Raw genomic sequence first — 15,420 nt, 5'->3', positions numbered from 1 at the left:
GGAAGGGAAGGGAAGGGAAGGGAAGGGAAGGGAAGAATTAAATTCTACCACTGGGTTGGCAAAAAATCCAGAGTTCTTGGAAGTCATAGAGTCAGTGGAGTCAGTTGGAGCTGTTGAAACATAGTCTAATTTTGAGAGCGGCATCATTTTCATACAAGCTTGATGCTTCACATAAGGCATCACTCAGAAGTGACTCCAGGCAAAGAATTTGAGGGAACTAAGGAACAAATTCCAAGCCCACCTGCTGATTTTCAAATTCAGATCATTGTGGAAAATTTTTAAAAGCTTAAGATAAAAGAAGGATAATTTGGAGAAACAGTGTACTTGTGCTCTCAAAATTTCTCAATTAATATCAATTTCTGTTCAGCTGAATGGAAAAAAAACAACCCTGAATTTATTCATGATTTTCCCTGCTGTACATATTTCAGTTCACAATAGGCCCAGAGATCTTCAGTAATAAATTTTTTAAAAATTAAAAAGATCTTTCGCAATTATTTTTCTTTTGTTGATTGTTTTTATCTTTTTCTTACTTTGAGTTACTGACTGTAACTCAAACTGCTAAATCACAGAGAGCTTGAACCATAAAAGTCAGTGGCAACTTTTCCATTGACATTATGTTTTGCAACATGTTTTCAGCAATTTCCACTTTTAGACTGTAAATTCTACATGAATATCACAGAGTTGGGAGCTCTTAGAATTTGCCTTGTTCAGATTTTACCTGAACATGCTGTGTCAACAAATACTGCTCTATTAACAAGAGGTGTAATCTAATGACAACTATCTCTTACATACTGATAACCCTCATCTTGCACTGAGAAAGGTTAAAGAATTCATGAAAGGCAGGAACCATTTCTAACATAAAAATGCATGGCATTGGAGGACATTTTCAGAATAGCTTTTGCAAATAGAAATCAAGGTCACTTCAAGTTTGACACTGAGTTCTGTCTACCTTTCCAAGTATATTGGGGAAACCTAATCAAATAAAAAGTAGCCTTTTTGGTAGCAGTCAGAACTCCAGCTTTGAATTGGAGGTAGGAAATACATAACTGACAAAGGGAACAGAAATATTTCAAATTGTTTGAAAAGCAACAGCAACTGCTGGATTTGAGCCAAATGGGTTTTACCCATTTTATCTGAATTGCTTTTGGCTGTTCCTAGTAACCCTGCTTTAATATGCACTTATTTTCCTGTATTACAGGACACCTAGGAACTTACATCCCTCAGACAGCTTCGACAGCAAAGTGGTTAATGTTTGAAGAATGAATCAATATTTCCTTTGCCATGACACTGGGTTCTTATTGTACAACCCTGTACAGTACTTAGCAATATTTTTTTAAGATTTAAAAAGCAAAGAGTTACAAAACCATTTGCAATTGACTTGAAATAGAAAAGATAGCACTTTTTAAATCCCATTATATAGTACACCGTATAAATTACAGAGTATTCAAATGCATAAATGCATCTGTGTAACATTTATCAAATGTAATTTTTTCATTGTTGTGAGGGTTACTTTCTCCAGAGTTTTTCTCTTTATCCTTGACACCCCCATCTCCCCTCACTATCACGTATGACAGTGCTCCAGGTCTGAGACATTGCTATTGCAGTATCGTATGTTGTTGGGGATGTGGCAGTCTGTGTAGTTAATGCCCCCATTTGGGGTATAAATGGGCTGCAGTCTGAAATCTCCTTTAAGGAGCTGATCATTATTTAAGGACACAATCTGGAAGCTGGTTTCCGTCATTTCCAGGATGGAGTTGTCCTTCTTGGTTCCTGCCTCACAGTAGTCATCTTTCCGACGGCCTCGATTGTATTTCCACTTCTGGGAGGTGTAACGCCCCTTTTTGTGCATGTGCCAGCAAAAAATGCTGAGCAGGACCACGAGCACAAATATCACTGCACCCCCAATTAAACCTGCAAGCAGAAATGGGGAGCCCAGGTTCTGAGAAGTTGTCTGCTCATGGCTGGAGGGAATGTTGCCGCCACTGTTCAAAAAGGAAGCCTTTGTTGTGGCTTCTGAACAGACAGTGTCTTCTCCAGTTCGGTAATTATTATAAGCATCCAGAGGAACCAAGCAAATCCGATAGGTGGATTTGGGCTCCAGATTTATCAAGCTTAAGTGTTGTTTCTCACCACTAACTATTTGTTCCTGAACAATTCCTCCTACCAGACTATGGCCCATTTTAACCCATGTGAGTTTATATGCCATCACAGTAAAAAGAGATATCCAGTTAACCTGGATGCAAGTATCATTCACAAAATGGATAGAGAGTTGAATTCGCTCAGATATAGGAGGTGTTACCCTTTCTCTGTCTTCCCTGTCAGGCACAGTAGGGAGTGTGACTATGATAGGAGTCAGAGGACTGTACTTAGTACTTGGGGGAGGAACTGATGAAAAGGGAACTAATGTAGTCGGCTTGGCTGTAGCTGGGACTGGGGTGATGATAAATGACATACCCGGGGTAGTGGTGGGGCATGACAGCATATTCATATTAAGCTCTCTGACTGCCATACCTCGGACCTGCTCTGGTCCCTGGCACATAAAACCCCGTACATTGATGGAAGAGGGAATAAACTTGAGCCATTCAGTGACCCACTTTATACTGCAGTCACACAACCAGGGATTATTCCTTACAGTGAGTTGCCTCAGGTTGTGGAGATCATCAAATACACCCTTTACCAACATACGAAGCTGATTGTTGGAAATATCAAGACGTTCCAGTTTGTGAAGATTTGAGAAGGCTGTAAGTGGTATATGAGTTATCTGGTTGTCTTGCAAGTAGAGCCTTAGCAGATGTGTACCTGGAAGATCAGAAGGAGGATGGGTCAGTGAATTACGCACTATAGAGAATTCCTTGAGTTTAGAGAGGTGACCAAAGGTGCCTTCAGCTATGCCTTTATTAGTAAGCAGATTGCCATCCAGAATCAGACGTTCCAAACTTGTAAGATTCTGGAAGGCCAAGTCTGAAATGACAGCAATTCGGTTTTCATCTACTCGAAGTTCTTGTAAGTCCACTGGAAGGCCTACTGGTACACTGCTTAAGTGATTCTTGGACAAGAACAGAAGCTTGAGGCTGATGGCTTCCCGGAACGCCCCATCTTCAACTCCAACAGTGGAGATGGAGTTGTCATCGAGGTGCAGTTCTTCCAGCTTCAAGAGCTGAGCAAGAGCAGCCCGAGAAATTGTCTGAATGTTGTTTTCCTGCAAGTGGAGAACCCTGACATTTTTGGGCAGGTTCATTGGGAATTCATCCAATTGGTTGCCATAAAGATAGACTGTGTGCACAGACTGGACATTGTGCAATTCTGCAGGAAATCCAGCATTATTTATTTGGTTATTATGGAGGTAGAGGACGGTTACACCCTCTGGTATCCCAAGAGGCACTGAGGTCAAGCTTCGCTCATTACAGTAGACAAAATTTCGGTCACAGCGGCACACTTTTGGACAGGCCAAAGTTTTGGAGACCTGCATGTAGAGCCCCAGGGAAAAGATAAGCCATGATTTCATGAGAACAGCCCAGTCTGAGGGCCACATTCTAGTCCAGGAACCCATTTCCAATTTAAAGAAATAAAGTATCAAAGTGTTAAAGAGCTAATAACAATAATAAAGGACAAGTAGCAAAATCTCAGATCATTAAAACTGGCTTCAGTTTATGTCCAGTGTTCAAGCAGAGATAAAGTCCTTCAGGCTAAGTATAAAATAATCATTTTACAGTTGGCGCACCTCCTACTTTTGATAAGAAAGCCACAGTCCTATTAGCCAGGGTTACAAATTTTGTTGCTTTCCTCCATGTGTGCCGAAAGAAAAAATAGCTGTGTCCTTGCAGTTGAGCAACCAGTTAATTTAAAGCTACCGAAAGCTGTCTGTGTACAAGTTGCTTGGAGTGATATTATTTCCTTTCATTGAAGTCTGTTGATATTATGCTCAGCTTTCTGAAGTCAGCAAAGTCCTCATAACAGCTATCAGCTGGATCTGGCCTGCCTGTTAAATAAAAGAAGAAAAAAAATGAATACCATGAAATGTTTAATAGGGAAGATCAAGCACTTTGAAAGACTATTCTAAGGCTGTGCTCTTTACAGCCTTCTGTTAAAAAAAAAAAAAAAAAGGTCTAATATTAAACATTAGCTTACTATTACTATTAAATGGTCTTGAAATAGTTTGATGCAAAGTCACTGCAATGATTGAAAGACTTTCAGTGACTTCAGTGAAGGTTAGAACTATCACTTCTGCTTGCATAGTGTATCTCCAGTCTTTGTCTTCTCACAGAATTTAAAATGCTAAAATGTATAGATTTTTCTTTTTTTGTCTTAACTCTTTTTTTATTTTACAGAACTCCAATGAGCCCTATTCATTGATATTTGACAGACTAGACTCTAGACCATACTACTTAAACACACTCTGCATTTTTTCATTTCCTATCAGAATCTGAAACGTTCTGCTTCCATTTCCATAATGCCCTTACGTATTTTCTCATTCAGCTTTAATGTACACTGCCAGATTATTGCACCTCACGACAGTTAATTAGCTATGTATGAGGGGAGTCTTCTGAAAAATATGGTAATCTACAAGTAGAAGATACTCTGCTGTAAGGCATATATTTGTTAAAGCTATCATCTTGATATTGTACCTATGTAAAATGCGCTGTCAACAGACTTCAGAATTAGCATTCCACTAAATGAAACTGGCTCACATCTGCTCAGTTATTGTTTTAGGATATCAGCTCAGAAAACAACAGTTTTCCTAAAGAACACCTTTTTTGAAACCATAAAAGTTAGATACTTCCTTTAATTCTACTACATAGTAGTTGGTGAATGGCTTAATAAATTAAAAAAAAAGTGTTAGTTCTCGTGTAGATGTTTATATTTTCAGCTTTTAAGAATACTTATACTGTAGATCTTCGCAGATATTATTTGTCATTCATATCTCTTACTAAAAATTTCAACACTTTAAAGCATGAAAAGGAAGATACTGCATTACGTGCTATAGTAAAACATTCCTTGTCTTACTATATATATAAATATATATAACTATGTATAAAATTATGAAATATAAGAAATTTATTTTATAACCCAAAATAGAGGATATAAATAAGCGTTGTAGATCTCAGTGTCTTCTATTGCAATTACCTGAACAAAATAATTTCCCAGATTTTTTGATCAAACTCAAAGTTCATTCACTGTGATTTAAGTTGAACAGAAATAATCTTTAAAATTTATTTTTCCTTTATTTAAACAGACTAAGCATCATCTATTGTTTTTTCAGTAGTGCAAGAAATGTAATTTAGGAATACACGAAAGCTTTGTTTCTGTTACAGCTGTACAGTTTATAACATATCTCAAATACTACATGAGACTGTAAGTGCAGAAAATCTCTTTAGGAGTCAAAATCTTATAGCCCTGCAATCTTGCATTGGTAGATTACTGTACTTATTTGGAATATCATTAGATATCAGCTTTATGTCTGGTACAGATGGAGATAAAAACTGAGGCGCTGAAAAGTCCTCTACTTCACCATTATGTCTATGTCTAGTAAATGTACCATAATGCATGCTGTCCTTTTCTTGAAATGGTAAGATTATCTACACCACTATTCAAAGATTTATCTCTCATAGGCATATTTTGGTGAATCACAGAATCACAGAATTGTAGGGGTTGGAAGGGACCTCCAGAGATCAAGTCCAAGCCCCCTGCCAAAGCAGGTACCCTACTGAAGAGTGTTTTCTTTTTTTTTTTAGTGAAGAGTGTTTTCTTTTTAATCACATAAGAACTTGTGATTCTGAAGCAGGATTACATCCTAATGTGATCCTAGGTGTGACAGTTTATCTGTCTCTAATATGTCCTGTCTCCCATTTGCTCATACTGCTCTGATCTGTCCTGACATTGTCTTTCCAAAATAAGAAAGAATGTGCAGAAGAGCCTCCTCTGGGATGCGTGGGATTGCACAGAATAATAATGGTTCTCACTCCCTTTCTGTCATCAGAGACTATTTGCACCTCCCACAAGAATCAATACATTATATTTAGTTTTGTTTTGATCACAAATATGATTGTTGAATAGGCTTTTCTGACACTAGCTATGATAGGAAGCCGAGTTGAGGGCGTGCAGCCACAGTCAGCTGCAGCTCCTGATACGCTGGGGATCTCCTGAGGTGAGAATATTGTATTAATATGTGCCTATACATTCACCTTACTCTAGGACTCTGCCTAAAGTGCCTCTCTGATTGGTAAATGTGGCTTCTAAATAAAATATTTCAGTAAAAATTTTAGTAAATTGGGTCAAATCATGCAGTGCTTTCCATCATATATTAAAAGAATTTTGACTGGATGGTCACTTAACAACAGCAGCACTTTGGAAGGTGACACTCTGGAATTCCCCTCCTTTTTATGGTTACAGTGATTTTGCACTCAGAAATCTTTTAAAATTCTGCTTCCCTTACACTACTGTTGCTGGTTGACTACACTACTGGTGTTGGGATTTGGACTAGATGACCTTTAAAGGTCCCTTCCAACTCTATGGACTCTATAATTCTATGATCTGTGTGACACTCAGCTGAACATGACCAGCAGTGTGTCCAGATAGGCCAAGAAGGCCAATGGCATCCTAACATGTATCAGAAATAGTGTAGCAAGCAGGACCAGCAGGACCAGGGAGGTGATCATCCCCCTATACTCACCTGCACCTCAAGTAGTGCATTCAGTTTTGGGTCCCTCACCACAAGAAATACATGGATTTATGAACGATATTGGTGGTAGGTGAATGTTTGGACTACATGAACTTAGTGGTCTTTTCCAACCTCAGTGATTCTATAATTCTGTGAAAGAGTCCTTTTATTAATGCCAGTATCCCAAATTCCAACTAGCATACTGGTAACTAGTATGCTGAGACAATGAAACTCACAGTACAGAAAATATGCAGTCACTCAGGCAGCTACTGTTGATTGTATTAAGCAAGAGCACAAGGACAAATCTAATAAGATATATGACTTCAGAGTTGACTGTGGTGTAACAGAGGGAAGCAGTAAGGAAGAAAATATACAAGTGAATGTGTTTAAATAAATTATTTTGGAAAGGCTTTACCTCAGTATTCTTCCACAACTATTTAATAATAATTCATAGAGGTTGTAACAGTTGCAAGAGCAGAATATTTCAGCTGATCTCAAGCAAATTGAGTTATGTCCCTGCATTAGAATTTTCCATTCCAATGATGTAAAAAAATATCAGATTTGAGCAACATTCTTGATTTGAAAATGAAATTCCTGGAAGGAAAAACATCTAAGGCAAATTCCAGAAGGCTGGAAAAGTTGTCTTTGGCTAATCATCAACACTGAGAGCAGGTAAAATAATTTTGCTTTCTCCCGATCTCTGTAATGTTGGCTTTCTGAAGCAAAATCTGTATTTTCAGTATTCTTAGAAGATCTTAACTGAGTCTGTCCATAAATGAACTGGTTATTTGCAGAGGCAGAGTTAGGGAAGTAGATTAAATTAAAGTCAGAAACTGTAAATTGTTAATAGCTTGTTTAATGTGAAGACAGCAAATTCTAAAAATCAAGCTGGGAAGAGAGGATAAGGGTAAAAGAATAAATTGCGGTTAACATTTTTTTTTTTAAATCAACAAGCAGTAATAACACATCTGCTCGTCATCATCTTGATTTTTTTTTTTTTCCCATTTCTTTATCGTGTACACTCAATGTCTGTTATTTCCCACTGCATCCTCCGTGGAGCACAAGACACATCTTCAAAGTTTCTAGGACATTTTCTGTCTTACTGCAACCAGGATATTAAATCCTGTTAGGATTTAAGGAAGGAAATACAGAAGTTGAGTGAGGCATACTGAAATAGATTAGAGCGTACGTACTCATTTTACCACTTTTAGGTGGCCATGCCTGAAAATTTGGTTAATGGCCTGAGTACCTGACTTCAATGAAAATGTTCCTTTTTACATCTTAGAAGTTTTTGAGGAATGCTTTTATCTCATTGTCTTCTCAAACCGGCTTTATTTTAATTTTCTTTTGGCATAATTAATATCTACCTTTAAGTGTTGGATAAAAATTTCAAATTTGATTTTTTCAAGACTGAAACTGAACTTCTGTTTTCACATATTTTGATTAAAGTTATTAAAAAGGCTGAAACATCTGGCTGGAAGTTGTAACGGTGAAGGTTTTTTAAGTCTCACCTTCACTGCTGAGGAGCATCCACACAATTTCAAGCTTCAGTCATCCTGCTTTGCATAGGCCATGCAATTTAGCTTCAATAAATATTTGTGTTTCAATAATTAAAATATATTACTGAAAATGCTACCAAGTTACAAACTTGTAATACGTAGGAATAAAACCTAACATCTCACTAGCAGGTATTTTATAGATCTCTTTCCTATCTTGCTCACCAGCACTACTTCAATGGCTGGGTCTACAGTGTCCAAAAAATCTTCCAAATGGCCAAAGGGCAACCTTCATCACTTTTCATGCTGCAGACCTCCAAGCATGCAGTCTCAGATGCAGTAGTCAAATCTCTGTGGCTGCCTCAGAATCTTCTGAGGTTCAGGGACGAGTAAACAAGCACAGGAATCAAGGAGGAAGAATAGCTTGTGGAATATAATCTGCATATATATACTTACTGTCCTGCGTTACAAACGCAGGAATTTTGCTGTGTTCCTGAAACAAAGTAGTCTGCATGTTGTACAGAAAGGCTATTAATTTTTTAGAAGGAGTAAAAAATAACAATGTTAACTACTCCATCCTTCAAGGAATTCTAAAAATAATTAAAAGCAGTTCCTGGGGACCTGGATATATATATTTTTTAATAATCTAACCACATAGGATCATTTTTCCTAGCAGCTTATCCATTTATCTGAACCTGAATGCTATAAAATTTAAAAAAAAAAAAAAAAGAAGCCAAACTTGACTATCAAAAATTAACATAAATCAGGACAAAGTAAAACCAAAACCAGATAGTCTATCCTTTTCACTACTACCAGACTGTTAATACTATTCAACACAAAACAATTTGGCATAAATTTTCTTTGCTTTTCCACAGACCAATATCAAAATTAAGTCATTATCTTACTCTGCATAATTACCTTACACAATAAGTTCAAGGCTATTATGTCTGGAATCAAATGACACCCAGAAAACAAATATAATTCCATTTCTCTGGAACCCGGCACTTAAGAAAGATGTTCTGTATTTCTATCACTTGATAATAAAGATAACTGCATAATAATACCTGATAAATCTCTTTTTTTTCCTATATAAGTAGAGTTCACATCTATACATGAATGAACAGTATACTTTTTTACTGAGTAGGAGCCAGAAGTGCAGGTTTACTGTGTATGATTCTCTATGAGTTACTTGGTTTTGAAAATCCTTAATATCAACCTATAATCTTTGCATCACAGGCACAGAGAAAATGGCATTATTTCTTGAGAAACTAAATTGCTTTTATGAGAAACCTTTTTTCATGCTTGCTGCTGTGGCTGCTTCATATTTAGAAGTGTGCATAATGTAAGAAGAAGAGGTAAGGAGGAAGAAAAAGAGGTGAAGGTCAAGACAAGAAATCCTCCCTGGTGCTCTCTTCTCCTTAAGTTAATACTGATATCAGGATGGTGTCAGTAGCCAGTACTGGAAAGAAAAAAGTGTCTCTGCACAGAGTTAAAAACACAGTGAAGTCCATATGGACAGATTTTGGCAGAGGAAGTCATTATTACCTTTGCAGTATTGTCATAAGAATGATTCAGCAAACATACTCAATGAGCTCTTCCCTTGTATTCTTCTCTACCTTGATCAGGGCATTTCTGTTTTTGCTTCCCATTTTGCTTTTACAGCATCTTTCAGAATCTCAGATCAAGCAGTCTTCTGGAGGCAAGTAAAGTGAACTTGGATCTGACTAAGCAGAGACAGGAGAAAGTTTAGAAAGTGGATCATATTGCAGCAATGGCAGTAAAGACCTTTCTCTCTCTCTCACTCCTCTAAGTCTCTCTTTCCAGCAATATTTCTGCAAATTATTAAGCAGATGTATTTTCCAGAAGGATGCAGGCTTCAAGAAGTTATTATTTGAAAGGCATGACATTATGAGCAACAAAAGCTTTGCATTTAGAAATGTGAGTCAAATAATGATTCTCGCCAGTCAACAGGAATCTGACAGACCCCAATTCCTGTTTTCCAGGAAGAAAAGCTAAGCCAGTAGAATACTCTATCTCTGTTCATTCATTCATTCATTCATTTAAAATATATATATATATATATATAATTATATATATAAAACTTTTTCCCACCTACTTTATCCATTCCCACCTCCAAGTAATACAACTTCACTAACAGAAATCTGACTAGATTGTTAGATTGACAGTCTCTCTGCTGCATGACTGATATTCATTTGATCTCTATAGAACTCTGGGAAAATTATTATTTATGTGATCTATTAGTGTGCATTGTTCCAAGTAAGAATTTTATTTCCTTTATAGTTCAGGCTTGTTCTTTGCCTGAAAGTACTACAGAGTGCAGTTGTTGCACAGAAATGAGGAGGTCAGAATACAGAGCAAGCTACTGGACCACCTGGAGTGGTCACTATATATCTGGAAGGAAAACTGAAGTAGCTTCAAGAACAATAATCTAATGGTTTCAAGTCAAGGCTGCCCTTCATCCCATCAGACACTTTGCTTTGCCAAATATCTGACGCAATTTAATGGACTTGTCCATAAGTGGATACTGAGGTGCGTAAGTTCAGACACAGAGATTGCTGCCTGCCTAGACTAATGTATTTTTGTTCCTGCGTTTAATTCACTAGTTATTTATTTGTGAGAGAAGAACATTATTCACAAAATTTGATGTTGTGTAACTTCATCAAGACTGTATCGCCTCTGACAATTAATTAAATAACAGCTACTACAGACTCCGAGCCCTGAAACATCCATATTTCCATTCAGAAAGAAAAAATTCATCTCTGCTCGTGTGAACAGATGCCCTATAGATCAGTGCAATCTTTTTCATAGTGAATGAAATCAGAGTATACTACTATATTTGGAAATAATAATAAAAAATTCAGAAATTAAATGCTATAGAACATCTAATAGCAAATATCAAAGAGAGTACACTTCCTATTGCAAGAGGACATTGTGATGCTATCCACTCAAATTTATCTTTCAGTTTGTTGTACCACCTAGTCTAATCTGAATGTCTGTCTGTATGGATTAATCTTACACAGACTTTTGCTATTAAATGTTTCAGCTTCTGGCAGAACCAGAAGGGGAGTTCTAGAAATGGAAAACTGCCTCTTGAGTTCTGAATTCTAATGTAAGAATAATCAAAAACAGTTATTTCAGCCAGTTGTAAATACCAGAGGAAAAGTTAATGAAGACTCAAATGGATTATCAAAACAAAAATCTTTGCCATCACAGGCATGTAGGACTTCATCATAGAACATAAGGGAGAAAGAAATATGCAGAACTCCAGCTTTTTAACTACTATAAGATTTTGAGTTTTTTAGGACATGAAGGTTGCCTAAAAGTCACTGATAACCTAAACATATGCTTAGGAGGAAATATCTGTGCATTCATTATAAAATAGCTGCTTGTTGAAAATTTAATACCGATGATAACTATTATGATACTTCAACTCTAGTGGGCAAAGAGGAACATATGATTACCTCCAGGTCTCACATTAAATGAAATTTTGCACCTATTAGCAAAGCGCTATTGATGTCTTTATTAACCTTCCCCCCAAGGTCTAGTCTAATTTTTCACCAGTCTAATGCTGCTCTGTTCAAAACTTGACAAATCTGTTAAAAAGTTAGAACAACTGATTTACTATGATGGAGAATTAATTCCTTAGTCTTCATCTCCAAAGACCTGATCTCATATCTTTGGTGAAATAGTTTTGATGAATCTCATCTAGTACTTCATAAACTCAGCAATGTATTATGTGATGATATAAAGCTGGATTGAGAAAGTTGAAAATGGCAGATGAAAAGAATCTTACATGAAGAACTATCTGGAACATTTCAACAAAATGCATTTTCATTAAAATATATGATTTCACTGAAACCCAGCATGTTTCATGGAGATTTGTCAGTTTTGATTACATTTTCAATAAGAAATGCGTCTGAGGTCCAGTGCTTTCTGATCACTTGTGACCAGAGTGAGAGAGGGGGAAAAAAAGTGAGGAAGAGTAAACATTTGACCTTTATACAAAAAGGTAAGCTTTGACAAAAATTCATTTCAAGAAAGCATTCATAAAGTACATTTAAAACCATGAAAGCTGCGGAATTATCTGCCTCTAGACAGCTTTACTTGGCATGGTCAAGGGAAAAGAAAGAAACTGCTTGTTTGCTTTCTTGATCCTTTTCCAGAGGACTTACAGCTTCCTGTGAGAAAAACATTTTTTTTAACGTATGTTAAAAAAATAACAACAGCAAAACCTCTAATAATACAAAACTAATTTTAAGTAATTCCTCTTTTGTAACACAAACATTCCGTACTGTGTTTAGCATAATGCATTTTGTAGTAAGAAAAAATGAAGGCAACCTGCTGTTTCTTTGCAAGCAAATTGGTCTCTACCTATAAATTATTCTACACTGTGAAGCAAGAAGTTTGCTTTTATCTAAAGGTATGTGGTCAGCCTGGCAAAACGTTTTTGGATAATTTGAAAAAGCTGCTTTTAGTGACCTAAGTTTTAAACATTGCTTCTGTGGATATAACACGTTGACACATTTTACATGCATTGCATGGTGCTACATCAGTGATGAGATTGTGTGTGGTGTTACATTACCTTGTGGGTACTATTCACTTAATCTTAGGAAAATGAGCATGGGCTGCCATATCTTATGATCTGCCCCTAACCCCCTATGTTCCCTAATATAAATAAAGATGAAAGTGTTGTATGTACATCCTTCCAACAAAATCAGGAGATTTCTCCTTCCATTTCCCATTGCTTTGCATGCTACTTGCATTCACAGTACTAAGAAGTACTCCATAAACACTGCTAAGGAGCTATTAAAAATAATAAAGTTGCTTGCATGCTAATTGCCTCTGAATACTGAAGAGAACCTGTCATGCGTATGGTGTAGCCATTTAACCACTGAATGTACCCCTGAACAAAAGACTGTCCCCAGTTAGAGAGCAGATCTTGCTCACAGGACACAGCCCATGTAATACGCAAACAGCAGCTTATTAAACAAAATTTTAAACCATTGCCATCAGATAGCTAGTTAATAGGAAAAGGAAAAAAATATTAAAACAATGAATAAAGAACATACAGTTAAGCCTCTGAAATAGCTATTCAGCTAAATAGCTGAAATATCCATCAACTATACATTGTCTTAGCATAGACAGTGCCTGACAAGGGACTGGGGATCTGGGATTGTTATCTTCTTTCAGCAACCCAATTTTCTGCATGCTAAAGTGAAGCAAGAACAATATTCTCACTATTCCAAGAATGTCTCTAGAGCACTTCCTATAAGAAACACACTGTGCTTTTACATATAATCAGAATTAAAAATAAATATAAAAATTCAGCAATACAAATCAGTATAGTTATACCAGTAGCTATTTTCTAGCAGTATAAAAGTACCCAGCATGCAGTGGCATCTTCTTAAAATCCACTGTTTACCTAGGCACTGGTAAAAGTAATGATTTACATTAGAGTACAGAGAGAAAGAAAGACAGAAGCATTAGAACAAAAGAGTTTATCAAGGAATCAGTCCACTTAAAAATTATCTTTTTCTTTTTTGGGGGGGGGTCATTAGTTTTTTTTTCTTTCTTTCATTCAGATTTCTGTTAGTTCTGTATGACGCTCCCTGTTTTCAGTGAGAGGGCCCTATTTTCCATTTCAGTATTGCTGGCTGAGCATATATTCTAAGGTAAACATATGAGACATAGAAGGACAAAGAAAATATAATAGGTGGTTGAATAAAATAATTCAGTGCATTGAGGCTGTTATTACAAATCTTGATTCTAACAGAGAGCAGATATTTTTTGGCACTTTTTTCTGGTTTGGTTCTCCTTTAGTGAAAGCATAAAACACTACATTTCTGAGGCAGTCATTAAGTTTTCCCATTTAACATGAAAGTTAGTTGAGAAAGAGAGGCTGAAATGAACTGTACAGAATGAAACACAGGGCAGCTTGAGTTTTATGTAAAAATATAAATAAGTGTAAGCTCAAAACAGTAAATAGACATTTCTCACTCAATGATTCCGAGTCTTTGAATTAAAACCAGGAGATCATGAGATCATTAAGGGATAACAAAATAACAAATAAAGGCAATGTCAGGCAGCAAGAGCATTGCTCCTGCAGGATGAAGAACAAATTACATGTTTAAACACTGGTTGCAGCAGTTTACATCATCCAAGGAACTATTAGCTGCCCTTAATTTCTAACAGCAGTTCAGTTCCTTTGGAAGAAAAGGCAGAAATGATGTTTACATCTGCAGATGTGAATAAAGTCATTTCTCAATCTTCCTCCTGCTATACTCCTTGAAGGAGCAGAGATGCACAAAGACAAAGCAGAGCTGTGTAGACATCTTATTTCCAGAATCTGGAAACGTGCTCTTCCAGCTGGTTATTTTCTGTCTCACCATGATGATTGCAGAACAAAATATTCAGTGTGAATAGTTTTACACACTATACATCATCACAAGTCCTCTAACCATGCAGAGAGGAAACAGGATAAAGACCAGTAAGCAACTAATTTTCTCCAGAATGTACTGAATAATCAGAAAGATCTGCCATTTATATGTGGTTTTGAAGTAGCAGCTCATCGTAGAATAAACCCTGCTATGCTGTGCTAATTTTTCTGTCATTCTATTTTCCTAATAGATGCTCTACGAACTTTCAAAGCATGTTTTTTTCATGTTTTTAAACATGAAAAGTTCTCCTGGTGTTATGTTACTTAGGAAGTTTAAAGCTTGCATGTTGAAGGAATCCTGAGAAAGTTAGAAGAAAGCACTGAAAGCCATTCAGCTTTGTTTTTCCACTTCTCCCCTTTGCCTTTGAGGTCTGTATGCAGTTGGACCAGTGAGATAAAAGCTTTCAACAGGCCTTGAAAATGACACCTACCAGCAGAAGAGCACATAGAAGAGTCCTCTCCCATTAATGCTCTTCAGTGGGTGATCTTTAGCTTTGTGCAGCCAACAAAGAGACTTATGCACTACTTAAACTCTCTTAATAGCTTTTAAGTGGGTCCAAAGAGGTACAGAAGCCTAGAGCTGGCCTTCAGCCCAAAAGCAAATTCCGTATGACACGTGCCAAAGCACTTCAGGCAAACAGACTCCTTATCAATGTCTCCTTGTGCTACTACTGTTCAGCATAGTCATTATTGCAAGGTATCACAGAAATATCATTATCAGTATTTTGTGCTTACACAAAACTAGACATGTCAAACAAGTCCAGGAAGGGACTCAAGGAAGAGCCAGAAGGACAAAGTGGGGGGAAAAA

General features: G+C 36.8%; 1 protein-coding gene across 3 annotated transcripts in view; it reads right to left on the bottom strand.

The window, feature by feature from the left end:
- Window positions 1–6: 6 nt before the first annotated feature.
- Window positions 7–15,420, bottom strand: part of FLRT2 (fibronectin leucine rich transmembrane protein 2) — a 56,259-nt gene continuing 40,845 nt past the window's right edge. For all 3 annotated transcript variants that reach the window (XM_010711795.3, XM_010711794.2, XM_019615815.2), the window contains one exon: window positions 7–3,979. In XM_010711795.3, coding sequence (XP_010710097.1) covers window positions 1,562–3,550 — 1,989 coding nt within the window. In that variant the 5' untranslated portion in view covers window positions 3,551–3,979 and the 3' untranslated portion in view covers window positions 7–1,561. The remainder of the gene's footprint in view (window positions 3,980–15,420) is intronic.

Source organism: Meleagris gallopavo, chromosome 5, assembly GCF_000146605.3.
Source record: "Meleagris gallopavo isolate NT-WF06-2002-E0010 breed Aviagen turkey brand Nicholas breeding stock chromosome 5, Turkey_5.1, whole genome shotgun sequence".
Classification (NCBI taxonomy): Eukaryota; Metazoa; Chordata; class Aves; order Galliformes; family Phasianidae; genus Meleagris; species Meleagris gallopavo.
This window is presented reverse-complemented; position numbering and strand designations above follow the sequence as displayed.